Raw genomic sequence first — 24,934 nt, forward strand, 5'->3', positions numbered from 1 at the left:
GTTTTAAACCACATATGGCAGTTTTTATTTTTTATTTTTTTAGTTAAGAATTGATTCACGGACCTATTAATTTACTGTAGTGTAATATTTAACGGTACCTAGTAATTTGTCCTGCCATTTTAGATGCTATGAGCTTGTTGGTCTTGCTGGACTTTTAACTCCTGTCGTTGTTTGTACTTTTGGCAAAAAAAATGTGTTTCCTTCCCAGGCTTGACTATTTCATAGCCTGGTTTTCTGATCTGTTTTGTGTGCGGTCTTGCCAAAACGCGACAATGACCCTTTCTACATACGGTCTAGACGATGGCCATAGAAGTTGACAGCATTAAAACAGATCTGGGATCAGGCTAGCCAACGTAGTCTGTTCCAACAAACAGCATTAAAACAGATCTGGGATCAGGCTAGCCAACGTAGTCTGTTCCAACAAACGGCATTAAAATAGATCTGGGATCAGGCTAGCCAACGTAGTCTGTTCCAACAAACAGCATTAAAACAGATCTGGGATCAGGCTAGCCAATGTAGTCTGTTCCAACAAAAAGCATTAAAACAGATCTGGGATCAGGCTAGCCAACGTAGTCTGTTCCAACAGTGTCTTCCCATCTAGAGAATCCTGTCATTCTGAGGTTGATCCTCGGCACCACAAGAATTCACATAATAGGGGGCTTGTTATGTCATGGTTTTTAGGCCAAGGTTTCGGCTCCTTGGGTAACCCCCCCCCCAGATAGATCTGATATTATGTTACTAAATCAGCACCATTCACCAGAGTAGCCTGTTAAGACTGGACGTAGATAAGCCCCACACGTACAGAATCTGCGAGGACGTTTAGCCCCCCAGGGAAGAAAGGTCCAGTGATCCGCAGCCACTCTGTTCAGAGACCTAATCATGGCCATATTAAACAACATTAGACTAGTGTCCATGTCGAGTCATATTTCCAACCCCTCCCCCCCCAGCTGCGTTTCCTGTGAATCTGTGATCAACTGTTATCCATTAGGATGGCCTCATCCAGCCTCACACAGATGAGAATGTTACATGGGAACTGGAAAACTCATCATCAAACAAAGAGTTGTGTGTGTGTGAGGATTTAAATAAGACTGTACTAAAAACAGGGGCTGTTTTGGGAAGACAGGAGACCATAGGCTTACTGGTAAAAATGCACTAGGAAAGCCCTGGGCTGTACCTCTGCCTCCTTTACCAGAACCCCACAGTGACCGATTATCTTCACCGGTCCCTACAACACTCCTTAATCACTATATTGGTCCTAAGAGCCATCTTTCTCTCAAGTATTACAGCAGACAAACTATTAATTTTTACATTTTTATTGAAGGAACAGGACTCTGTTTTACTTGATATGGCTAATACATGGCTAGTGGAACTGACAATACATGGTGCTAAAAAAAATGTGGTTCTGAGTCTTGTTATAATTCTCTGTATTACAGAGGTGGATCTCTAACCGATAGCAAGTGGTAGTGGGTCGGCTGTGTGTCTACATATGTGGATGGCTGCATTGCATTGGATATAGTTACACAATTAGGTTTTTAACTCAAGGCAGTCTGTGCCCTGCTTGCTTTGCCATCTGCAGAACAGGGTGTACATTTCATTTGACTGGATCAGCCCAAAGCAGTTAAGGAAGTCCAGAAAAAGGAGAGTGAGAGAAGAGAGGAAAAAAAACAGTTGATTGGGCCTTTTTAAATATCTGTTATGTTAGTCTTTCTATGTATTCAAACAACATTTCATTCCCACCACACTTTTCTCCAAGGCTCAAAGGAGAGGATAGACTGGCGGGAGGTTCCAAAAGGCCTGGGTCGTATTCACTAGTCGCCGAACGCTAGAAAACAGTCTGAAACAAGGAGGGACTACCTGAACTTGTCTAATAAGAAACCCCTTGTTTTAGTTTTTTTCCCCGTTGCAAAAAAAAACGTTTTTGCAGTAATGAATACAACCCTAATGCTGCTCAGTCTTTCTTCAGTGCCGTGGTGAACACGCCGAAGATGATAGCCACTACAGTGAAGCCTTGTGCGAAGATACGTCCTCTCATCAGGAGCTGGGACTGCCGGGTCTTGCCTTGTTTGAAGGCTCGGAGACCGTACATCAACGCTCCAGCTGTACCGAGACAACCTGAGAGGAGAAAACAATGAGGTTTTCCATAAACGGTCTGAAAAGAGCTGATGTGAAAGGAGGTGCATTCAGTAACTTCCATTTTGTTTCAAAGTGGTCTCAATGCTTCTCTGGTTTGTTTTGGAAGACTGAAAGGGGGTCTGAAGGTGTACAATCCATTGTACTGTAAAAGAACAAGCACTGGTGTAAATCTTAAAATATTTTAGGCCCGATTGTGTGTGCAATCCACCCTGTAACCACAGGGGAAAGAAGAGCGACAGAGAGCACGCCCAATGTGTTGTAGTGTCCGGTGTTATATTCACATAAATGTCCAATAACTAAACTATGTTATACTGACAGTTACTGACCTGTGTAGTCTAGCACCCAGTGTATGACCCATTGATTACACTAGTTTACCATTATAATACATGTTTTGTTTTTTAATGAAAACTCCTTGACAAGGACATTATGGCCCCGGTAATGTTTCATAATGGGGCTTGGAACACTCGGATTTGTTCTAATTAAATCATCAATGTTGACGCCTTTTACTGTACCTTATGGGGTCCACAAGGACACTGTGCATGACACATCTTATTAAAACTGTAGCTGGCTGTAAAGTTACCATATTAGCGGTTAAATTGATTGTATGCTGTTCCCCTGCTAGCTAGCAAACGAGTTAACATAGTTAGCTAACTAGCTACAACAGTGCTGTCTCTTTGGTAAGTGATTGACCAAATGACAGTCTATTCAATGCCTGAATCATCTAATTTAGTAATAGTATGTATTGAAGCCGAATACATACAGCTGTGGACATTGGACCATTTTCAATAGACTTACAGTACCGCTTATGTAACTGACCTATAGGGACGAACGGGTTCTCCTTCGACTTCCTCATAAACTTCTCCTGAAACGTCTCTTCTCTGGGTCGAGATAGAGGTGTAAATCCTTCTATAACGGGGGGCTTGGATATGTCGAGCATTGGTAAATGTGTGGTTGTCGCTGACTGTTCAGGGACAACCGGGGTAGTGGCAGAAGCCATGTTTGCAGAGTGTCTGTTCCCGAAGTTACGGATACCAGCTACACTGGGAGCGGATGAATGGTTCCGAACAAAGATGTTGAAAATGTGATAGATGACCTCATTCGAGAGCTTCCGTAAATAATCACATGCTATCACGCAAAGGATTCCATCCGGGTCACCTTTGACCACATGTATCAATGCAAAGAAAAGTGTTTGATGCTTGAAAGTATCGTAAAATAGAAAAACATGATCTTATCAATCATAAGTTATGACAAGTTATGTCCATTTTTTAGATAACAGAATTATACATAAACTAAAGAAAACTTCACCACACTTAGTTACCAGAGTTTACCTTAGTTACCAGAGTTTACTTTAGTTAATAAGAGTTTATCTGTTGGAGATATATATATATATATATGTATGTACATACATATATATATATATACAGTACCAGTCAAAAGTTTCTTTATTTTACAATTTTCTACATTGTAGAATAATAGTGAAGACATCAAGACTATGAAATAACATATACGGAATCATGTAATAACCAAAAATGTGTGAAAACAAATCAAAATACATTTTATATTTGAGATTCAAAGTAACTACCCTTTGCCTTGAAGACAGCTTTTCACACCTGGAATGCTTTTCAAACAGTCTTGAAGGAGTTCCCACATATACTGAGCACTTGTTGGCTGCTTTTCCTTCACTCTGCGGTCCAACTCATCCCAAACCATCTCGATTGGGTCGAGGTCGGGCGATTGTGGAGGCCAGGTCATCTGATGAAGCATTCCATCACTCTCCTCCTTGGTCAAATAGCCCTTACACAGCCTGGAGGTGTGTTGGGTCATTGTCCTGTTAAAAAACAAATGATAGTCCCACTAAGTGCAAACCAGATGGAATGGCGTATCGCTGCAGAGTGATATGGTAGCCATGTTGGTTCAGTGTGCCTTGAATTCTAAGTAAATCATTGACAGTGTCACCAGTAAAGCACTCCCACACCATCACACCTCCTCCTCCATGCTTCCCGGTGGGAACCACACATGTGGAGATCATCCGTTCACCTACTCTGCGTCTCACAAAGACACTGCGGTTGGAACCAAAAATCTCAAATTTGGATCAAAGGACATATTACCACTGGTCTAATGTCCATTGCTCATGTTTCTTGTCCCAAGCAAGTCTTCTTATTATTGGTGTCCTTTAGTAGTGGTTTCTTTTCAGCAATTCAACCATGAAGTCCTGATTCACAGTCTCCTCTGAACAGTTGATTTTGAGATGTGTCTGTTACTTGAACTCTGTGAAGCATTTATTTGCAATGTCTGAGGCTGGTAACTCTAGCGAACTTATCCTCTGCAGCAGAGGTAACTCTGGGCCTTCCTTTCCTGTGTGCGGGTCTATGGTTATTTGAGCGATATATTTGACTCTAATGATCTCTGATCTCTGATCAGGACGACGATTGATTACGGGTGTATAGTTTATGGAACAGCAGCAAAGACTTGTCTTCAGAGGCCGGACAGAATCCAGTATTTAGCTTTAAGGATATGCATTGGTGCATTTAAATCACCATCTGTATGTGTCTTACTAGTGGAGGCAGGTGAGATGTCTTTGGATATACGGTGTAAAAAAAAAAATTGTAATTAACTTGTTGGTTTAGGTTGAAAGGCTGTGAGGTTGAGCATCCCACTGCTACTGTTCTCGATGACTGTTGGGAATATACTAGTAGACAAGGCAGTGGTTTTGGTTGGACAGTTGGAACGCTTGCTGATGAGAGTGGTTTGAGAGAGTTGGAGGTTGGCCCTTCTTTGGTAATAGGGGATGTTCCTCCATGGTCACTCCCAGATCCTGTTGTTGATCTAATCTTGGTGGAGAAAAGGAAAGTATAATCAGTTGAACTGTTGGTGATAATAGTTGCCCTCCAGTGGGTGGAGGACGTACAACCTGTTAGAATTATAGGATGCTCAGATTCTCTGTCTGTATTGAATAGTTTATCATCTGGTAAATCTGATAGGAGTGACCTACTAAATCAAATCAAATTGTATTAGTCACATGCACCGAATACAACAGGTGTAGTGTGTATCTAATAGGAGTGACCTACTATTGGAGGTATTCATGTTATTATGGAGAATTGAGAGATTGGGTGTAGAAGTGAGATTCTGCTGGGTCCCAGCACATTCAGGTGTGAAATTTGTAGACCAGTTAGCCAAAAGAGCTTTGAAGCAAGACATTGTTTAATTTCTATGAATGTTCCACTGGGGTAGAGGTAAGGCCAAATGTAAGATCAGAGCCATTTTGATAGATGAGTGGCAGAAGGGATGTGACTCTGAGCCCAAGGGCATTTCTATGAATGTTCCACTGGGGTAGAGGTAAGGCCAAATGTAAGATCAGAGCCATTTTGATAGATGAGTGGCAGAAGGGATGGGACTCTGAGCCCAAGGGCATTTATATGCCCTCCAAAGAAAGGTCACTGGACTAAAATTCAAAGGTCAGATTAGAAAGGACAAAGTAGTGTTTGCTCGATTGCGCTTAGGACATTGTACATCGAACTCGTCCTTACATCTGGTTGGCAATGGTTTATGTTTGGAGTGTATGGCCGATGAAACGGTGGAGCTTGTGTTGTTATATTGTTGTAAGTATGTTGAAGAGAGGGACAGATTGAAGTGTAGGGTCATTGGGGTTAGATGTGTTTGGCGGGGTTTGGAAGGGATTTAGTAGGATGGGGAAGGGTCTATTAGAAGTTAGTAGGGCTCTTTTTTTATGATTATTTTTTGTTCTCAGACCGTACTGAGTTAAAGTAGGAGGATTGAGAAATGTTGTAAACCGTGACACGCACACACACACACACGCACACACTCCATCCAGCACAGTAGGTGGCGGCACGCAGCTGTAACGTTGGTTTGCGGACCGCGGTTATATCATAGAAGAAGAACGACTCGTTCGCAAAGTGCAAGGAACTATTGGCGAGGCAAGATGGCGGCGCCAGAGGAGCAGGAATTATCTCAGGCGCAGACCGAAAAACTCCTTCAATTTCAGGTACTCAACCTTTCTTCAGCTTACAGTCGTTTTTATAACTCCGTATTAATGTATGTTTAGATATAGGATGGAAATGGTTTAAATATTAAATCACGTTTATGGTTGTGAAACTGCTTTTTTGACCCCCCCCCCCCCTAGCGCCACGGTTAACTAACTAACTTAACTAGCTAGTTACCGTTAACGTTATCTAACAACACACCAATTATTTCTCCTCTACAAAACTATTGTCTTGAATTGTCTGTCCGTTCCCGACATTTGCCCCCCCCCCCCCCCCACACACATAAATGAAACACATCAGAAAACTTAAATCAGTGTATGGTGAATTAGAAACTACATTTTGAACTTTTAGTTATCTTACAAGGACTTGTCTTAGCTACTTACAACTAGCTAGCTAGGCTAAGGACAGTTAGCATTGTTGACCTAGTTAGCTAACGTTACTTTAGTTATTAAACTGTTTCGCTGAAAGATGGTTTTTGAGAGAGGGATCATCAGACACAATTGTTATGGCACATGACTGGTTAGGCCCCCTCTGTTGTTTCATCCAGACCCAAGATATGGAAATGTCCGGTAGGAATGATTGAAATACATTTATGGAACCTGACATCTTTTACATTTCTCACCTATCAATTGGAGATTGATCCGGTATCGTGTACACTAGTGTTAGATCTGTGATTTCAGATTTTTTTTGGATTTGATTTCAGGACTTGACAGGTTTGGAGTCTACGGGCCAATGTCGTCGTACGTTAGAACAACACAATTGGAACATCGAGGTAAGAACTGTCAACCCCCCCCAAAAAATACAGGAATGGTTGTTTTTGTTGTTGATGTTGGCCTTGAAGACCCACAAAATACACAGGACATCATGCATGAATGAATGAATGAATGTTATGAATGGAGGACATACAGGGAGTGCAGTAATATATATCATGTGACAAATGTTGCCTTAAATTCATCAAGATCTCTGCGCTTTTTTAAAATGGTCATGGTTTTAGTCTTCCTGTGCTGTCCAGGTTGAGATCAAATGGATAGTGTGTGTATGTGTGTGTTTGTTCCCAGGCTGCGGTGCAGGACAGACTGAATGAGCAGGAAGGAGTTCCTAGTGTGTTTAACCCTCCGCCCTCCAGACCCTTACAGGTCAACACAGCAGACCACAGAGTGTATAGTTATATTGTCTCCAGGCCACAACCCAGAGTACGTACACACACACACACACACTCTCTCTTTCGTGTGTTCTTCTTTAATCTCATATGTCACTGGTAAATTGTTCTTGTATCTCAATTTAAAGGTAGAATCTGCAATATGACGTTTATTGCATGACTGAACAGTGGGTTAACTGCCTGTTCAGGGACAGAACCACAGATTCGTACCTTTGTCAGCTCGGGGATTTGAACTTGCAACCTTTCCGGTTACTAGTACAACGCTCTAACCACTAGGCCGCCCCATTCACACATTCACATACACAGTGGCACAACCTTCTGCTTCCAGAAATCAAGTCCGAAATCATCCAGCTGTAGTTTTCTCATTGAATCTTCTCCACTGTTCTGATCGTCATGTCTCATCTGGTCTTTTCATGTTGTTTTTCTCCAGGGATTAATAGGATGGAGTTACCACATGATAATGTTACCTTTCAGATTGACATATTACACACTTCTGGACATATTCAGGTAATAAAAAAGAAACTGTATTTGGCCATCAGTTCCCTTGACGTTTCTGTATAAAGGTGACTGATTGGTTCCTCCTCCTCCTTCCTAACCAGGTTTGCCCTGCGGTGGGTCAGGCCAGACCCTCGTGGACGCGTCACAGACCCTGTGGGTGACGTGGTGTCCTTCATCCATAGTTTTGAAGAGAAGTACGGTCGATCGCATCCGGTGTTTTACCAGGGGACATATAGCCAGGTGTGTTACTCAGGTTCCCCAGTCCAGTTTCAATCTCAATTTGGGATACTAGTAATAGTACCTTGGACCATCCACAACAAGTATATTGGGAACGCAAAAAAAAAGTTGGTTTTAAGGAAGCGGATGTTCCAGAATCCATACAGGTTCAATCCATTCAGAACATACCTTTTGTTGATGTAGTGTATGTGGACACCTGCTTGTCCAACATCTCGTTCTGAAATCATGAACGTTAATATGGAGTTTGTCCCCTCCCCTTTGCTGCTATAAACAGCCTCCACTCTTCTGGGAAGGTTTTCCACTAGATGTTGGAACATTGCTGCTATAACAGCCTCCACTCTTCTGGGAAGGCTTTCCACTAGATGTTGGGACATTGCTGCTATAACAGCCTCCATTCCTCTGGGAAGGCTTTCCACTAGATGTAGGAACATTACTGCTATAACAGCCTCCACTCTTCTGGGAAGGCTTTCCACTAGATGTAGGAACATTACTGCCATAACAGCCTCCACTCTTCTGGGAAGACTTTCCACTAGATGTTGGAACATTGCTGCTATAACAGCCTCCACTCTTCTGGGAAGGTTTTCCACTAGATGTAGGAACATTGCTGCTATAGCCATGGAAACCCATTTCATGAAGCTCCCAACCAACAGTTCTTGTGCTGACGTTGCTTCCAGAGGCAGTTTGGAACTCGGTAGTGAGTGTTGCTGGACAGATGATTGCTACGCGCTTCAGCACTTGGCGTTCCCGTTCAGCTTGTGTGGCCTACCACTTCGCAGCTGAGCCATTGTTGCTTCTAGATGTTTCCACTTCACAATAACAGCACTTACAGTTGACCGGGGCAGCTCTATTAGGGCAGACATTTGATGAACTGACTTGTTGGAAAGATGGCATCCTATGACGGTGCCATGTTGAAAGTCACTGAGCTCTTCAGCAAGGCCATTCTCCTGCCAATGTTTGTCTATAGAGATTGCATGGCTGTGTGCTTGATTTTATACACCTGTCAGTAATAGGTGTGGCTTAAATAGCCAAATCCACTCATTTGAAAGGGTATCCTCATACTTGTGTGTGTATATATGGTATACAGTTGAAGTCAGAAGTTTACATATATATTTAAACTCAATTTTTCACAATTCCTGACATTTAATCCTAGTAAAAATGCCCTGTCTTAGGTCAGTTAGGATCACCACTTTATTTTAAGAATGTGAAATGTCGGGAATAATAGTAGAGAATTATTTATTTCAGCTTTTATTTCTTTCATCACATTCCCAGTGGGTCAGAAGTTTTCATACACTCAATTAGTATTTGGTATAATTGCCTTTAAATTGTTTAACTTGGGTCAAATGTTTTCGGGTAGCATTCCACAAGCTTCCCACAATAAGTTGGGTGAATTTTGGCCCATTCCTCCTGTCAGAGCTGGTGTAACTGAGTCAGGTTTGTAGGCCTCCTTGCTCGCACACGCTTTTTCAGTTCTGCCCACACATTTTCTATAGGATTGAGGTCAGGGCTTTGTGATGGCCGCTCCAATACCTTGACTCTGTTGTCCTTAAGCCATTTTGCCACTACTTTGGAAGTAAGCTTGGGGTCATTGTCCATTCGGGAAGACTCATTTGTGACCAAACTTTAACTTCCTAATTGATGTCTTGATGTTGCTTCAATATATCCACATCATTTTCCTACCTCATGAAGCCATCTATTTTGTGAAGTGCACCAGTACCTCCTGCAGCAAAGCACCCCCACAACATGATGCTGCCACCCCCGTGCTTCACGGTTGGGATGGTGTTCTTTGGCCTGCAAGCCTCCCCTTTTTCTTCCAAACATAACGATGGTCATTATGGCCAAACAGTTCTATTTTTGTTTCATCAGACCAGAGGACATTTCTCCAAAAAGTACGATCGTTGTCCCCATGTGCAGTTGAAAACCGTAGTCTGGCTTTTTTATGGTGGTTTTGGAGCAGTGACTTCTTCCTTGCTGAGTTGCCTTTCAGGTTATGTCAATATAGGACTCATTTTACTGTGGATATATATATATTTTGTACCTGTTTCCTCCAGCGTCTTCACAAGGTCCTTTACTGTTGTTCTGGGATTGATTTGCACTTTTCGCACCAAAGTACATTCATCTGTAGGAGACAGAACGCGTCTCCTTCCTGAGCGGTATGACTGCTGTGTGGTCCCATGGTGTTTATACTTGCATACTATTGTTTGTACAGTTGAACGTGGTATCTTCAGGCATTTGGAAATTGCTCCCAAGGATGAACCAGACTTGTTGAGGTCTACAATTTTCTTCTGAGGTCTTGGCTGATTTCTTTTGATTTCCCCATGATGTCAAGCAAAGAGGCACTGAGTTTGAAGGTAGGCTTTGAAATACATCCACAGGTACACCTCCAATTGACTCAAATGATGTCAATTAGCCTATCAGAAGCTTCTAAAGCCATGACATCATTCTCTGGAATGTTCCAAGCTGTTTAAGTGCACAGTCAACTTAGTGTATGTAAACTTCTGACCCACTGGAATTGTGATACAGTGAATTATAAGTGAAATAATCTGTCTGTAAACAATTGTTGGAAAAATGACTTGTGTCATGCACAACGTAGATGTCCTAACCGACTTGCCAAAACTATAGATTGTTATTAACATGAAATGTGTGGACTTGTTGAAAAAACGAGTTTTTTAATGGCTCCAACCTAAGTGAATGTAAACTTCCGACTTCAACTGTCTGTGTAACTGGGTTGATAGCTGGTCGTGTTTTATATGTTGTGTTTGTCTGTGTAACTGGGTTGATAGCTGGCTATGTTTGTTTCCCCCTCTGTAGGCATTGAACGATGCCAAACGTGAGCTTCGCTACTTGTTAGTTTACCTCCATGGAGAGGAGAACCAGGATACAGACCAGTTCTGTCGGTAGGTCCCATAACACAACATATGATCCGTTTTACATGAGGCCAACGTCCACACAAACAGAAACTAAACACCCCTTTTTTCTGAGGGAGACCTGTCAATAATCAGTAGGTTGTTTTTATCTTCCTCTTCTGTTGGTTTGAATATTTATTCAGTTGATTGGATGGAGGTTTTCCTCGCTCGTTTCCATATTTGTGGCATTTTTGGTATTATTCACATGTCCTCCCCCTCTTCGTAATTATTAATAAATTATTTTATATTTTCCTGTGTTTTTATATTAATGATGCTTCTGTTTCCATCTTCCTACAGCTCCACGTTATGTACAGAAGAGGTCCTGACCTTCCTCAACACCAGGATGCTGTTCTGGGCCTGTTCCACCAGCAGGCCTGAGGGATACAGAGGTACACATCCGTCTACTCTTGCATTGCGTCTTCACTACCTAGATCTCCTAGAGCTGGAGATACATTCGACAAAGAGGAACTGGCCTTATTATGTTACTCGTTGTTGTTACTGTAAACGAGGCCGTGTTCTCAGTCAGTCTGATCTGGTTAAATAAGATAAAATATGATTTTTGTCAGTCCTCTAGGATATGAGGAGGAATCTCTTTATTTCCGGGTTTTAATCTGTGTTTGGTGTGTGTGTGTTTTTTTTCCCCCCTGTGTGTCTGTACCTCAGTGTCCCAGGCGCTGCGTGAGAACACTTACCCGTTTCTGGCCATGATCATGTTGAAGGACCGTAAGATGACGGTGGTGGGACGTCTGGAGGGGCTCATCCAATCAGAGGACCTCCTCAACCAGCTCACCTTCATCATGGAGGCCAACCAGACCTACCTGATGTCTGAACGCCTGGAACGGTAAGGGACTGATTGCAGAGCTGTGGTTTCCAATAGCCCTTCAGACAAAGTCAAAAAGTACGTAAATAGTTTTTTTGTACGTATTTGAAACCCAGGTTTGATTGCTTATTTTACTTATATGAAAAATAATGTGGAGATGGTCTCTGGTCCTGGAGATGTGGTGACGTCTCCCATACGTCTGTCTCTGGTCCTGGAGATGTGGTGAGGTCTGTCTCTGGTCCTGGAGATGTGGTGAGGTCTGTCTCTGGTCCTGGAGATGTGGTGAGGTCTCCCATACGTCTGTCTCTGGTCCTGGAGATGTGGTGACGTCTGTCTCTGGTCCTGGAGATGTGGTGAGGTCTGTCTCTGGTCCTGGAGATGTGGTGAGGTCTCCCATACGTCTGTCTCTGGTCCTGGAGATGTGGTGAGGTCTCCCATACGCCTGTCTCTGGTCCTGGAGATGTGGTGAGGTCTCCCATACGTCTGTCTCTGGTCCTGGAGATGTGGTGAGGTCTGTCTCTGGTCCTGGAGATGTGGTGAGGTCTGTCTCTGGTCCTGGAGATGTGGTGAGGTCTGTCTCTCTGGTCCTGGAGATGTGGTGAGGTCTCCCATACGTCTGTCTCTGGTCCTGGAGATGTGGTGAGGTCTGTCTCTGGTCCTGGAGATGTGGTGAGGTCTGTCTCTCTGGTCCTGGAGATGTGGTGAGGTCTGTCTCTGGTCCTGGAGATGTGGTGAGGTCTGTCTCTCTGGTCCTGGAGATGTGGTGAGGTCTGTCTCTCTGGTCCTGGAGATGTGGTGAGGTCTGTCTCTCTGGTCCTGGAGATGTGGTGAGGTCTGTCTCTCTGGTCCTGGAGATGTGGTGAGGTCTGTCTCTCTGGTCCTGGAGATGTGGTGAGGTCTGTCTCTGGTCCTGGAGATGTGGTGAGGTCTGTCTCTGGTCCTGGAGATGTGGTGAGGTCTGTCTCTCTGGTCCTGGAGATGTGGTGAGGTCTGTCTCTCTGGTCCTGGAGATGTGGTGAGGTCTGTCTCTCTGGTCCTGGAGATGTGGTGAGGTCTGTCTCTGGTCCTGGAGATGTGGTGAGGTCTGTCTCTCTGGTCCTGGAGATGTGGTGAGGTCTCTCTCTGGTCCTGGAGATGTGGTGAGGTCTGTCTCTGGTCCTGGAGATGTGGTGAGGTCTGTCTCTGGTCCTGGAGATGTGGTGAGGTCTGTCTCTGGTCCTGGAGATGTGGTGAGGTCTCCCATACGTCTGTCTCTGGTCCTGGAGATGTGGTGAGGTCTGTCTCTGGTCCTGGAGATGTGGTGAGGTCTGTCTCTGGTCCTGGAGATGTGGTGAGGTCTGTCTCTGGTCCTGGAGATGTGGTGAGGTCTCCCATACGTCTGTCTCTGGTCCTGGAGATGTGGTGAGGTCTCCCATACGTCTGTCTCTGGTCCTGGAGATGTGGTGAGGTCTCCCATACGTCTGTCTCTGGTCCTGGAGATGTGGTGAGGTCTCCCATACGTCTGTCTCTGGTCCTGGAGATGTGGTGAGGTCTCCCATACGTCTGTCTCTGGTCCTGGAGATGTGGTGAGGTCTCCCATACGTCTGTCTCTGGTCCTGGAGATGTGGTGAGGTCTCCCATACGTCTGTCTCTGGTCCTGGAGATGTGGTGAGGTCTCCCATACGTCTGTCTCTGGTCCTGGAGATGTGGTGAGGTCTCCCATACGTCTGTCTCTGGTCCTGGAGATGTGGTGAGGTCTCCCATACGTCTGTCTCTGGTCCTGGAGATGTGGTGAGGTCTGTCTCTGGTCCTGGAGATGTGGTGACGTCTCCCATACGTCTGTCTCTGGTCCTGGAGATGTGGTGAGGTCTGTCTCTGGTCCTGGAGATGTGGTGACGTCTGTCTCTGGTCCTGGAGATGTGGTGAGGTCTGTCTCTGGTCCTGGAGATGTGGTGACGTCTGTCTCTGGTCCTGGAGATGTGGTGACGTCTGTCTCTGGTCCTGGAGATGTGGTGACGTCTGTCTCTGGTCCTGGAGATGTGGTGAGGTCTGTCTCTGGTCCTGGAGATGTGGTGAGGTCTGTCTCTGGTCCTGGAGATGTGGTGAGGTCTGTCTCTGGTCCTGGAGATGTGGTGAGGTCTGTCTCTGGTCCTGGAGATGTGGTGAGGTCTGTCTCTGGTCCTGGAGATGTGGTGAGGTCTGTCTCTGGTCCTGGAGATGTGGTGAGGTCTGTCTCTGGTCCTGGAGATGTGGTGAGGTCTGTCTCTGGTCCTGGAGATGTGGTGAGGTCTGTCTCTGGTCCTGGAGATGTGGTGAGGTCTGTCTCTGGTCCTGGAGATGTGGTGAGGTCTGTCTCTGGTCCTGGAGATGTGGTGAGGTCTCCCATACGCCTGTCTCTGGTCCTGGAGATGTGGTGAGGTCTCCCATACGTCTGTCTCTGGTCCTGGAGATGTGGTGAGGTCTCCCATACGTCTGTCTCTGGTCCTGGAGATGTGGTGAGGTCTGTCTCTGGTCCTGGAGATGTGGTGAGGTCTCCCATACGTCTGTCTCTGGTCCTGGAGATGTGGTGAGGTCTGTCTCTCTGGTCCTGGAGATGTGGTGAGGTCTGTCTCTGGTCCTGGAGATGTGGTGAGGTCTGTCTCTGGTCCTGGAGATGTGGTGAGGTCTGTCTCTGGTCCTGGAGATGTGGTGAGGTCTGTCTCTGGTCCTGGAGATGTGGTGAGGTCTGTCTCTGGTCCTGGAGATGTGGTGAGGTCTCCCATACGTCTGTCTCTGGTCCTGGAGATGTGGTGAGGTCTCCCATACGCCTGTCTCTGGTCCTGGAGATGTGGTGAGGTCTCCCATACGTCTGTCTCTGGTCCTGGAGATGTGGTGAGGTCTGTCTCTGGTCCTGGAGATGTGGTGAGGTCTGTCTCTCTGGTCCTGGAGATGTGGTGAGGTCTGTCTCTCTGGTCCTGGAGATGTGGTGAGGTCTGTCTCTGGTCCTGGAGATGTGGTGAGGTCTGTCTCTCTGGTCCTGGAGATGTGGTGAGGTCTGTCTCTGGTCCTGGAGATGTGGTGAGGTCTGTCTCTGGTCCTGGAGATGTGGTGAGGTCTGTCTCTGGTCCTGGAGATGTGGTGAGGTCTCCCATACGTCTGTCTCTGGTCCTGGAGATGTGGTGAGGTCTCCCATACGTCTGTCTCTGGTCCTGGAGATGTGGTGAGGTCTGTCTCTGGTCCTGGAGATGTGGTGAGGTCTGTCTCTGGTCCTGGAGATGTGGTGAGGTCTCCCATACGTCTGTCTCTGGTCCTGGAGATGTGGTGAGGTCTCCCATACGTCTGTCTCTGGTCCTGGAGATGTGGTGAGGTCTCCCATACGTCTGTCTCTGGTCCTGGAGATGTGGTGAGGTCTCCCATACGTCTGTCTCTGGTCCTGGAGATGTGGTGAGGTCTCCCATACGTCTGTCTCTGGTCCTGGAGATGTGGTGAGGTCTCCCATACGTCTGTCTCTGGTCCTGGAGATGTGGTGAGGTCTCCCATACGTCTGTCTCTGGTCCTGGAGATGTGGTGAGGTCTCCCATACGTCTGTCTCTGGTCCTGGAGATGTGGTGAGGTCTCCCATACGTCTGTTTCTGGTCCTGGAGATGTGGTGAGGTCTCCCATACGTCTGTCTCTGGTCCTGGAGATGTGGTGAGGTCTCCCATACGTCTGTCTCTGGTCCTGGAGATGTGGTGAGGTCTCCCATACGTCTGTCTCTGGTCCTGGAGATGTGGTGACGTCTGTCTCTGGTCCTGGAGATGTGGTGACGTCTGTCTCTGGTCCTGGAGATGTGGTGACGTCTGTCTCTGGTCCTGGAGATGTGGTGACGTCTGTCTCTGGTCCTGGAGATGTGGTGACGTCTGTCTCTGGTCCTGGAGATGTGGTGACGTCTGTCTCTGGTCCTGGAGATGTGGTGACGTCTGTCTCTGGTCCTGGAGATGTGGTGAGGTCTGTCTCTGGTCCTGGAGATGTGGTGAGGTCTGTCTCTGGTCCTGGAGATGTGGTGAGGTCTGTCTCTGGTCCTGGAGATGTGGTGAGGTCTGTCTCTGGTCCTGGAGATGTGGTGAGGTCTGTCTCTGGTCCTGGAGATGTGGTGAGGTCTGTCTCTGGTCCTGGAGATGTGGTGAGGTCTGTCTCTGGTCCTGGAGATGTGGTGAGGTCTGTCTCTGGTCCTGGAGATGTGGTGAGGTCTGTCTCTGGTCCTGGAGATGTGGTGAGGTCTGTCTCTGGTCCTGGAGATGTAGTGAGGTCTCCCATACGCCTGTCTCTGGTCCTGGAGATGTGGTGAGGTCTCCCATACGTCTGTCTCTGGTCCTGGAGATGTGGTGAGGTCTCCCATACGTCTGTCTCTGGTCCTGGAGATGTGGTGAGGTCTGTCTCTGGTCCTGGAGATGTGGTGAGGTCTCCCATACGTCTGTCTCTGGTCCTGGAGATGTGGTGAGGTCTGTCTCTCTGGTCCTGGAGATGTGGTGAGGTCTGTCTCTGGTCCTGGAGATGTGGTGAGGTCTGTCTCTGGTCCTGGAGATGTGGTGAGGTCTGTCTCTGGTCCTGGAGATGTGGTGAGGTCTGTCTCTGGTCCTGGAGATGTGGTGAGGTCTGTCTCTGGTCCTGGAGATGTGGTGAGGTCTCCCATACGTCTGTCTCTGGTCCTGGAGATGTGGTGAGGTCTCCCATACGCCTGTCTCTGGTCCTGGAGATGTGGTGAGGTCTCCCATACGTCTGTCTCTGGTCCTGGAGATGTGGTGAGGTCTGTCTCTGGTCCTGGAGATGTGGTGAGGTCTGTCTCTGGTCCTGGAGATGTGGTGAGGTCTGTCTCTCTGGTCCTGGAGATGTGGTGAGGTCTGTCTCTGGTCCTGGAGATGTGGTGAGGTCTGTCTCTGGTCCTGGAGATGTGGTGACGTCTGTCTCTGGTCCTGGAGATGTGGTGAGGTCTCCCATACGTCTGTCTCTGGTCCTGGAGATGTGGTGAGGTCTCCCATACGTCTGTCTCTGGTCCTGGAGATGTGGTGAGGTCTCCCATACGTCTGTCTCTGGTCCTGGAGATGTGGTGAGGTCTGTCTCTGGTCCTGGAGATGTGGTGAGGTCTGTCTCTGGTCCTGGAGATGTGGTGAGGTCTGTCTCTGGTCCTGGAGATGTGGTGAGGTCTCCCATACGTCTGTCTCTGGTCCTGGAGATGTGGTGAGGTCTCCCATACGTCTGTCTCTGGTCCTGGAGATGTGGTGAGGTCTGTCTCTGGTCCTGGAGATGTGGTGAGGTCTCCCATACGTCTGTCTCTGGTCCTGGAGATGTGGTGAGGTCTCCCATACGTCTGTCTCTGGTCCTGGAGATGTGGTGAGGTCTGTCTCTGGTCCTGGAGATGTGGTGAGGTCTGTCTCTGGTCCTGGAGATGTGGTGAGGTCTGTCTCTGGTCCTGGAGATGTGGTGAGGTCTGTCTCTGGTCCTGGAGATGTGGTGAGGTCTGTCTCTGGTCCTGGAGATGTGGTGAGGTCTGTCTCTGGTCCTGGAGATGTGGTGAGGCCTGTCTCTGGTCCTGGAGATGTGGTGAGGTCTCCCATACGCCTGTCTCTGGTCCTGGAGATGTGGTGAGGTCTCCCATACGTCTGTCTCTGGTCCTGGAGATGTGGTGAGGTCTCCCATACGTCTGTCTCTGGTCCTGGAGATGTGGTGAGGTCTCCCATACGTCTGTCTCTGGTCCTGGAGATGTGGTGAGGTCTGTCTCTGGTCCTGGAGATGTGGTGAGGTCTGTCTCTGGTCCTGGAGATGTGGTGAGGTCTGTCTCTGGTCCTGGAGATGTGGTGAGGTCTCCCATACGTCTGTCTCTGGTCCTGGAGATGTGGTGAGGTCTCCCATACGTCTGTCTCTGGTCCTGGAGATGTGGTGAGGTCTGTCTCTGGTCCTGGAGATGTGGTGAGGTCTGTCTCTGGTCCTGGAGATGTGGTGAGGTCTGTCTCTGGTCCTGGAGATGTGGTGAGGTCTGTCTCTGGTCCTGGAGATGTGGTGAGGTCTGTCTCTGGTCCTGGAGATGTGGTGAGGTCTCCCATACGTCTGTCTCTGGTCCTGGAGATGTGGTGAGGTCTCCCATACGTCTGTCTCTGGTCCTGGAGATGTGGTGAGGTCTCCCATACGTCTGTCTCTGGTCCTGGAGATGTGGTGAGGTCTCCCATACGCCTGTCTCTGGTCCTGGAGATGTGGTGAGGTCTCCCATACGCCTGTCTCTGGTCCTGGAGATGTGGTGAGGTCTGTCTCTGGTCCTGGAGATGTGGTGAGGTCTGTCTCTGGTCCTGGAGATGTGGTGAGGTCTGTCTCTGGTCCTGGAGATGTGGTGAGGTCTGTCTCTGGTCCTGGAGATGTGGTGAGGTCTGTCTCTGGTCCTGGAGATGTAGTGAGGTCTCCCATACGCCTGTCTCTGGTCCTGGAGATGTGGTGAGGTCTCCCATACGCCTGTCTCTGGTCCTGGAGATGTGGTGAGGTCTGTCTCTGGTCCTGGAGATGTGGTGAGGTCTGTCTCTGGTCCTGGAGATGTGGTGAGGTCTGTCTCTGGTCCTGGAGATGTGGTGAGGTCTGTCTCTGGTCCTGGAGATGTGGTGAGGTCTGTCTCTGGTCCTGGAGATGTGGTGAGGTCTGTCTCTGGTCCTGGAGATGTGGTGAGGCCTGTCTCTGGTCCTGGAGATGTGGTGAGGTCTCCCATACGCCTGTCTCTGGTCCTGGAGATGTGGTGAGGTCTCCCATACGTCTGTCTCTGGTCCTGGAGATGTGGTGAGGTCTCCCATACGTCTGTCTCTGGTCCTGGAGATGTGGTGAGGTCTCCCATACGTCTGTCTCTGGTCCTGGAGATGTGGTGAGGTCTGTCTCTGGTCCTGGAGATGTGGTGAGGTCTGTCTCTGGTCCTGGAGATGTGGTGAGGTCTGTCTCTGGTCCTGGAGATGTGGTGAGGTCTCCCATACGTCTGTCTCTGGTCCTGGAGATGTGGTGAGGTCTCCCATACGTCTGTCTCTGGTCCTGGAGATGTGGTGAGGTCTGTCTCTGGTCCTGGAGATGTGGTGAGGTCTGTCTCTGGTCCTGGAGATGTGGTGAGGTCTGTCTCTGGTCCTGGAGATGTGGTGAGGTCTGTCTCTGGTCCTGGAGATGTGGTGAGGTCTGTCTCTGGTCCTGGAGATGTGGTGAGGTCTCCCATACGTCTGTCTCTGGTCCTGGAGATGTGGTGAGGTCTCCCATACGTCTGTCTCTGGTCCTGGAGATGTGGTGAGGTCTCCCATACGTCTGTCTCTGGTCCTGGAGATGTGGTGAGGTCTCCCATACGCCTGTCTCTGGTCCTGGAGATGTGGTGAGGTCTCCCATACGCCTGTCTCTGGTCCTGGAGATGTGGTGAGGTCTGTCTCTGGTCCTGGAGATGTGGTGAGGTCTGTCTCTGGTCCTGGAGATGTGGTGAGGTCTGTCTCTGGTCCTGGAGATGTGGTGAGGTCTGTCTCTGGTCCTGGAGATGTGGTGAGGTCTGTCTCTGGTCCTGGAGATGTAGTGAGGTCTCCCATACGCCTGTCTCTGGTCCTGGAGATGTGGTGAGGTCTCCCATACGCCTGTCTCTGGTCCTGGAGATGTGGTGAGGTCTCCCATACGTCTGTCTCTGGTCCTGGAGATGTGGTGAGGTCTCCCATACGTCTGTCTCTGGTCCTGGAGATGTGGTGAGGTCTCCCATACGTCTGTCTCTGGTCCTGGAGATGTGGTGAGGTCTGTCTCTGGTCCTGGAGATGTGGTGAGGTCTGTCTCTGGTCCTGGAGATGTGGTGAGGTCTGTCTCTGGTCCTGGAGATGTGGTGAGGTCTGTCTCTGGTCCTGGAGATGTGGTGAGGTCTCCCATACGTCTGTCTCTGGTCCTGGAGATGTGGTGAGGTCTCCCATACGTCTGTCTCTGGTCCTGGAGATGTGGTGAGGTCTGTCTCTGGTCCTGGAGATGTGGTGACGTCTGTCTCTGGTCCTGGAGATGTGGTGAGGTCTCCCATACGTCTGTCTCTGGTCCTGGAGATGTGGTGAGGTCTCCCATACGTCTGTCTCTGGTCCTGGAGATGTGGTGAGGTCTCCCATACGTCTGTCTCTGGTCCTGGAGATGTGGTGAGGTCTCCCATACGTCTGTCTCTGGTCCTGGAGATGTGGTGAGGTCTCCCATACGTCTGTCTCTGGTCCTGGAGATGTAGTGAGGTCTCCCATACGTCTGTCTCTGGTCCTGGAGATGTGGTGAGGTCTCCCATACGTCTGTCTCTGGTCCTGGAGATGTGGTGAGGTCTCCCATACGTCTGTCTCTGGTCCTGGAGATGTGGTGAGGTGTCCCATACGTCTGTCTCTGGTCCTGGAGATGTGGTGAGGTCTCCCATACGTCTGTCTCTGGTCCTGGAGATGTGGTGACGTCCGTCTCTCTGGTCCTGGAGATGTGGTGAGGTCTCCCATACGTCTGTCTCTGGTCCTGGAGATGTGGTGAGGTCTCCCATACGTCTGTCTCTGGTCCTGGAGATGTGGTGAGGTCTCCCATACGTCTGTCTCTGGTCCTGGAGATGTGGTGACGTCCGTCTCTCTGGTCCTGGAGATGTGGTGACGTCCGTCTCTGGTCCTGGAGATGTGGTGACGTCCGTCTCTCTGGTCCTGGAGATGTGGTGACGTCCGTCTCTCTGGTCCTGGAGATGTGGTGACGTCTGTCTCTCTGGTCCTGGAGATGTGGTGACGTCCGTCTCTCTGGTCCTGGAGATGGTGGTGACGTCCGTCTCTCTGGTCCTGGAGATGGTGGTGACGTCCGTCTCTCTGGTCCTGGAGATGGAGGTTAATTGAACGTGTCTGTGTGTATTCCAGGGAGGAGAGGAACCAGACGCAGGTGTTGCGGGCGCAGCAGGACGAGGCCTACCTGGAGTCGCTGAGAGCCGACCAGGAGAAGGACCGGAGGAAGAGGGAGGAGCAGGAGAAGGTCCAGGCGGAGGAGGAGAAGGTCCGGCAGACCGTCCTGGCCGAGGAGAGGAGGAGGAGGGTGAGGACACCTTGATACTGTCTGGCTCTCCTCTTTCTCTGTCTTGTCAATCTTTTTGTCTCCTCACACACACTGTCTGCTCGCGCTCTCTGTTCTCTCTGACTTTTCTCTCTGACTTTTCTCTCTGACTACATTTAAAATCGTTTCTTATCTTGGTCTTTGTTGTTGCCAGTTTGACTGTGGCTAACTAATTCTGTTTTTTTCATCTTTTTTTTTTTTTAAGACGCTGGAGGAAGAGAAGGAGCGCAAGTCAGAATGTCTTCCCCCCGAGCCCCCAGCAGACGACCCCGACAGCGTCAAGATAGTTTTCAAACTGCCTAACGACACCAGAGTAGAGAGGCGGTTCCTCTTCCAGCAGTCTCTGACGGTAAGACACGGCTCTGCTCGGTAAGACACAATCTGACCGTACGAACATGGCTCTGCTCGGTAAGACACGGCTCTGCTCGGTAAGACAGTCTGACCGTACGAACACGGCTCTGCTCGGTAAGACACAGTCTGACTGTACGAACACGGCTCTGCTCGGTAAGACACGGCTCTGCTCGGTAAGACACGGCTCTGCTCGGTAAGACACGGCTCTGCTCGGTAAGACACGGCTCTGCTCGGTAAGACACGGCTCTGCTCGGTAAGACACGGCTCTGCTCGGTAAGACACGGCTCTGCTCGGTAAGACACGGCTCTGCTCGGTAAGACACGGCTCTGCTCGGTAAGACACGGCTCTGCTCGGTAAGACACGGCTCTGCTCGGTAAGACACGGCTCTGCTCGGTAAGACACGGCTCTGCTCGGTAAGACACGGCTCTGCTCGGTAAGACACGGCTCTGCTCGGTAAGACACAGTCTGACCGTACGAACACGGCTCTGCTCGGTAAGACACGGCTCTGCTCGGTAAGACACAGTCTGACCGTACGAACACGGCTCTGCTCGGTAAGACACGGCTCTGCTCGGTAAGACACAGTCTGACCGTACGAACACGGCTCTGCTCGGTAAGACACGGCTCTGCTCGGTAAGACACAGTTTGACCGTACGAACACGGCTCTGCTCGGTAAGACACAGTCTGACCGTACGAACACGGCTCTGCTCTGTAAGACACGGCTCTGCTCGGTAAGACACAGTCTGACCGTACGAACACGGCTCTGCTCGTTAAGACACAGTCTGACCGTACGAACACGGCTCTGCTCGGTAAGACACGGCTCTGCTCGGTAAGACACAGTCTGACCGTACGAACACGGCTCTGCTCGGTAAGACACAGTCTGACCGTACGAACACGGCTCTGCTCTGTAAGACACGGCTCTGCTCTGTAAGACACGGCTCTGCTCTGTAAGACACGGCTCTGCTCGGTAAGACACGGCTCTGCTCGGTAAGACACGGCTCTGCTCGGTAAGACACGGCTCTGCTCGGTAAGACACGGCTCTGCTCGGTAAGACACGGCTCTGCTCGGTAAGACACGGCTCTGCTCGGTAAGACACGGCTCTGCTCGGTAAGACACGGCTCTGCTCGGTAAGACACGGCTCTGCTCGGTAAGACACGGCTCTGCTCGGTAAGACACAGTCTGACCGTACGAACACGGCTCTGCTCTGTAAGACACGGCTCTGCTCGGTAAGACACGGCTCTGCTCGGTAAGACACAGTCTGACCGTACGAACACGGCTCTGCTCGGTAAGACACGGCTCTGCTCGGTAAGACACGGCTCTGCTCGGTAAGACACGGCTCTGCTCGGTAAGACACGGCTCTGCTCGGTAAGACACGGCTCTGCTCGGTAAGACACGGCTCTGCTCGGTAAGACACGGCTCTGCTCGGTAAGACACGGCTCTGCTCGGTAAGACACAGTCTGACCGTACGAACACGGCTCTGCTCGGTAAGACACAGTCTGACCGTACGAACACGGCTCTGCTCGGTAAGACACGGCTCTGCTCGGTAAGACACGGCTCTGCTCGGTAAGACACGGCTCTGCTCGGTAAGACACGGCTCTGCTCGGTAAGACACGGCTCTGCTCGGTAAGACACGGCTCTGCTCGGTAAGACACGGCTCTGCTCGGTAAGACACAGTCTGACCGTACGAACACGGCTCTGCTCGGTAAGACACGGCTCTGCTCGGTAAGACACGGCTCTGCTCGGTAAGACACGGCTCTGCTCGGTAAGACACGGCTCTGCTCGGTAAGACACGGCTCTGCTCGGTAAGACACGGCTCTGCTCGGTAAGACACAGTCTGACCGTACGAACACGGCTCTGCTCGGTAAGACACGGCTCTGCTCGGTAAGACACAGTCTGACCGTACGAACACGGCTCTGCTCGGTAAGACACGGCTCTGCTCGGTAAGACACGGCTCTGCTCGGTAAGACACGGCTCTGCTCGGTAAGACACGGCTCTGCTCGGTAAGACACGGCTCTGCTCGGTAAGACACGGCTCTGCTCGGTAAGACACGGCTCTGCTCGGTAAGACACAGTCTGACCGTACGAACACAGCTCTGCTCTTTTAAACTGTTGACTCACGGTTCTACACAGCAAACTCCTAGTCACTCTTCCATGTGTAGTGTCATTGTAACAGTCTGATTTTAAACTCCCCTGGCAAATACCAATGGAACTTATGGTCTTGATAACAACAACAAAAAACACCCATCTCTCCCTCTGTTTCTCCAGGTAATATACGACTTCCTGTTCTCGTTGAAGGAGACCCCGGAGAAATTCCAGATAGTTACCAACTTCCCCCGCCGGGTTCTGCCCTGCCTTCCCACGGAGGAGCAGCCCAACCCCCCCAGCCTCAAAGAGGCCGGCCTCAGCCGGTCCGAGGTCCTCTTTGTTCAGGACCTCACGGACGATTGACACCTATAGCTAACCCTCTCTCCTCCAACGTGAGGAAATCAGCTGTTCTGTTTTTTTGTCCCCCCTTGTTTCTTCCCCCATTTTTTTTTTTTTTTTTTTTTTTAAATGGCCGTTGTGCACTAGGGGTCACCGTCTGAAATAATGAAACAAACTCTAACCCGAAATAATTAAAGCCGTCAGCCCTGATACTGTTTGTTTTTAAAAGGAGAGACATGTGAACTCCCTGTACATACGTTAGATATTTAAAGAACAAGGCTGAAAAAAAGTACTGCTTATTTTTTATTATTGTTATTATTATTATTATTATTATTCAATCAAAGTTGACTCTATAATGTAATTGTCTTGAGACGACCAAAACAAGCGAGAGGGGGGTTTGAGTTTCCGTACCGCCTGCAGTTTGGAACGACAACCCAGTTTCAACAAGAAGAGGGCCACAGCTTTGACCTCTTATCTCGAGTGTAACAGTCTGCCTGTGGTGACTCATAGATGCCTATTTCTCCTGTAACATCGGAAATGGGCTGGTCATGTTTAATTAAGATGTCATTTTCCAACAACTATAAATTAAACATTTTTAAAATGTTGTGATGGTTTTGATAATATTCCTGGCTGTCTTTTCCCATCCCCAGCTCTCTTGGTCTGATAAATCTCAGACTTCCTCCCAGAATCTCTGCTGACCTTGAAGCGTTAACATTATTGTAGGTATGTGGGAGAACAAGTGTATTATGCCAACCTGAATAATTGTATTTTTATTTTAAGCTTTTATTTATTTAGGCAAGTCAGTTTAGAACAAATTCTTATTTTCAATGACGGCCTAGGAACAGTGGGTTAACTGCCTTGTTCAGGGGCAGAATGACATGTGTACCTTCTCAGCTTGAACTTGCAACCTTCCGGTTACTAGTCCAACGCTCTAACCACTAGGCTACCCTGCCGCCTCTACACTCTAACCACTAGGCTACCCTGCCGCCTCTACACTCTAACCACTAGGCTACCCTGCCGCCTCTACACTCTAACCACTAGGCTACCCTGCCGCCTCTACACTCTAACCACTAGGCTACCCTGCCACCTCTACACTCTAACCACTAGGCTACCTGCAGCCTCTACACTCTAACCACTAGGCTACCTGCCTCCTCTACACTCTAACCACTAGGCTACCTGCCACCTCTACACTCTAACCACTAGGCTACCTGCCACCTCTACACTCTAACCACTAGGCTACCTGCAGCCTCTACACTCTAACCACTAGGCTACCCTGCCGCCTCTACACTCTAACCACTAGGCTACCTGCCTCAGTGCAAAGTGACAACTGTAAAGTTTGGTGGAGGAGGAATAATGGTCTGGGGCTGTTTTTCATGGTTCGGGCCCCTTAG

The 24,934-nt window shown here is 49.0% G+C and overlaps 2 protein-coding genes and 1 long non-coding RNA gene across 3 annotated transcripts; 2 read left to right on the forward strand and 1 right to left on the reverse strand.

Moving 5' to 3' along the window:
* Positions 1–1,297: 1,297 nt before the first annotated feature.
* higd2a (HIG1 hypoxia inducible domain family, member 2A) lies at positions 1,298–3,251 on the reverse strand. Its single transcript, XM_021583228.3, has 2 exons — positions 2,950–3,251; positions 1,298–2,112 (listed from the first exon to the last, which is right to left on the reverse strand). Exons 1-2 carry the CDS (start codon positions 3,128–3,130, stop codon positions 1,949–1,951), a joined length of 345 nt encoding a protein of 114 aa, XP_021438903.1. The 5' UTR covers positions 3,131–3,251; the 3' UTR covers positions 1,298–1,948.
* A 2,682-nt stretch (positions 3,252–5,933) lies between these two features.
* LOC110504355 (FAS-associated factor 2) lies at positions 5,934–24,148 on the forward strand. Its single transcript, XM_036970226.2, has 11 exons — positions 5,934–6,136; positions 6,838–6,906; positions 7,193–7,327; positions 7,724–7,800; positions 7,893–8,031; positions 10,837–10,922; positions 11,229–11,320; positions 11,595–11,772; positions 20,583–20,754; positions 20,978–21,121; positions 23,385–24,148. Exons 1-11 carry the CDS (start codon positions 6,074–6,076, stop codon positions 23,565–23,567), a joined length of 1,338 nt encoding a protein of 445 aa, XP_036826121.2. The 5' UTR covers positions 5,934–6,073; the 3' UTR covers positions 23,568–24,148.
* LOC149971516 (uncharacterized) lies at positions 11,781–20,576 on the forward strand. Its single transcript, XR_016491758.1, has 3 exons — positions 11,781–12,865; positions 12,986–18,913; positions 19,433–20,576. It is a non-coding gene; the product is annotated as an uncharacterized LOC149971516 (long non-coding RNA).
* Positions 24,149–24,934: the final 786 nt, after the last annotated feature.

Source organism: Oncorhynchus mykiss, chromosome 25, assembly GCF_057628025.1.
Source record: "Oncorhynchus mykiss isolate SJ-2025 chromosome 25, ASM5762802v1, whole genome shotgun sequence".
In the NCBI taxonomy this organism is placed as follows: Eukaryota; Metazoa; Chordata; class Actinopteri; order Salmoniformes; family Salmonidae; genus Oncorhynchus; species Oncorhynchus mykiss.

What these genes read in the sequence shown, in the direction of transcription:
- higd2a (XM_021583228.3), bottom strand. Translation starts at nt 3,130, where the DNA reads ATGGCTTCTGCCACTACCCCGGTTGTCCCTGAACAGTCAGCGACAACC. An exon ending in GAACCCGTTCGTCCCTATAG is followed by an intron (nt 2,113 to 2,949) that starts GTCAGTTACATA and finishes TTCTCCTCTCAG; the next exon opens with GTTGTCTCGGTACAGCTGGA.
- LOC110504355 (XM_036970226.2), top strand. Translation starts at nt 6,074, where the DNA reads ATGGCGGCGCCAGAGGAGCAGGAATTATCTCAGGCGCAGACCGAAAAA. An exon ending in AAAAACTCCTTCAATTTCAG is followed by an intron (nt 6,137 to 6,837) that starts GTACTCAACCTT and finishes ATTTGATTTCAG; the next exon opens with GACTTGACAGGTTTGGAGTC. An exon ending in ACACTTCTGGACATATTCAG is followed by an intron (nt 7,801 to 7,892) that starts GTAATAAAAAAG and finishes CTTCCTAACCAG; the next exon opens with GTTTGCCCTGCGGTGGGTCA.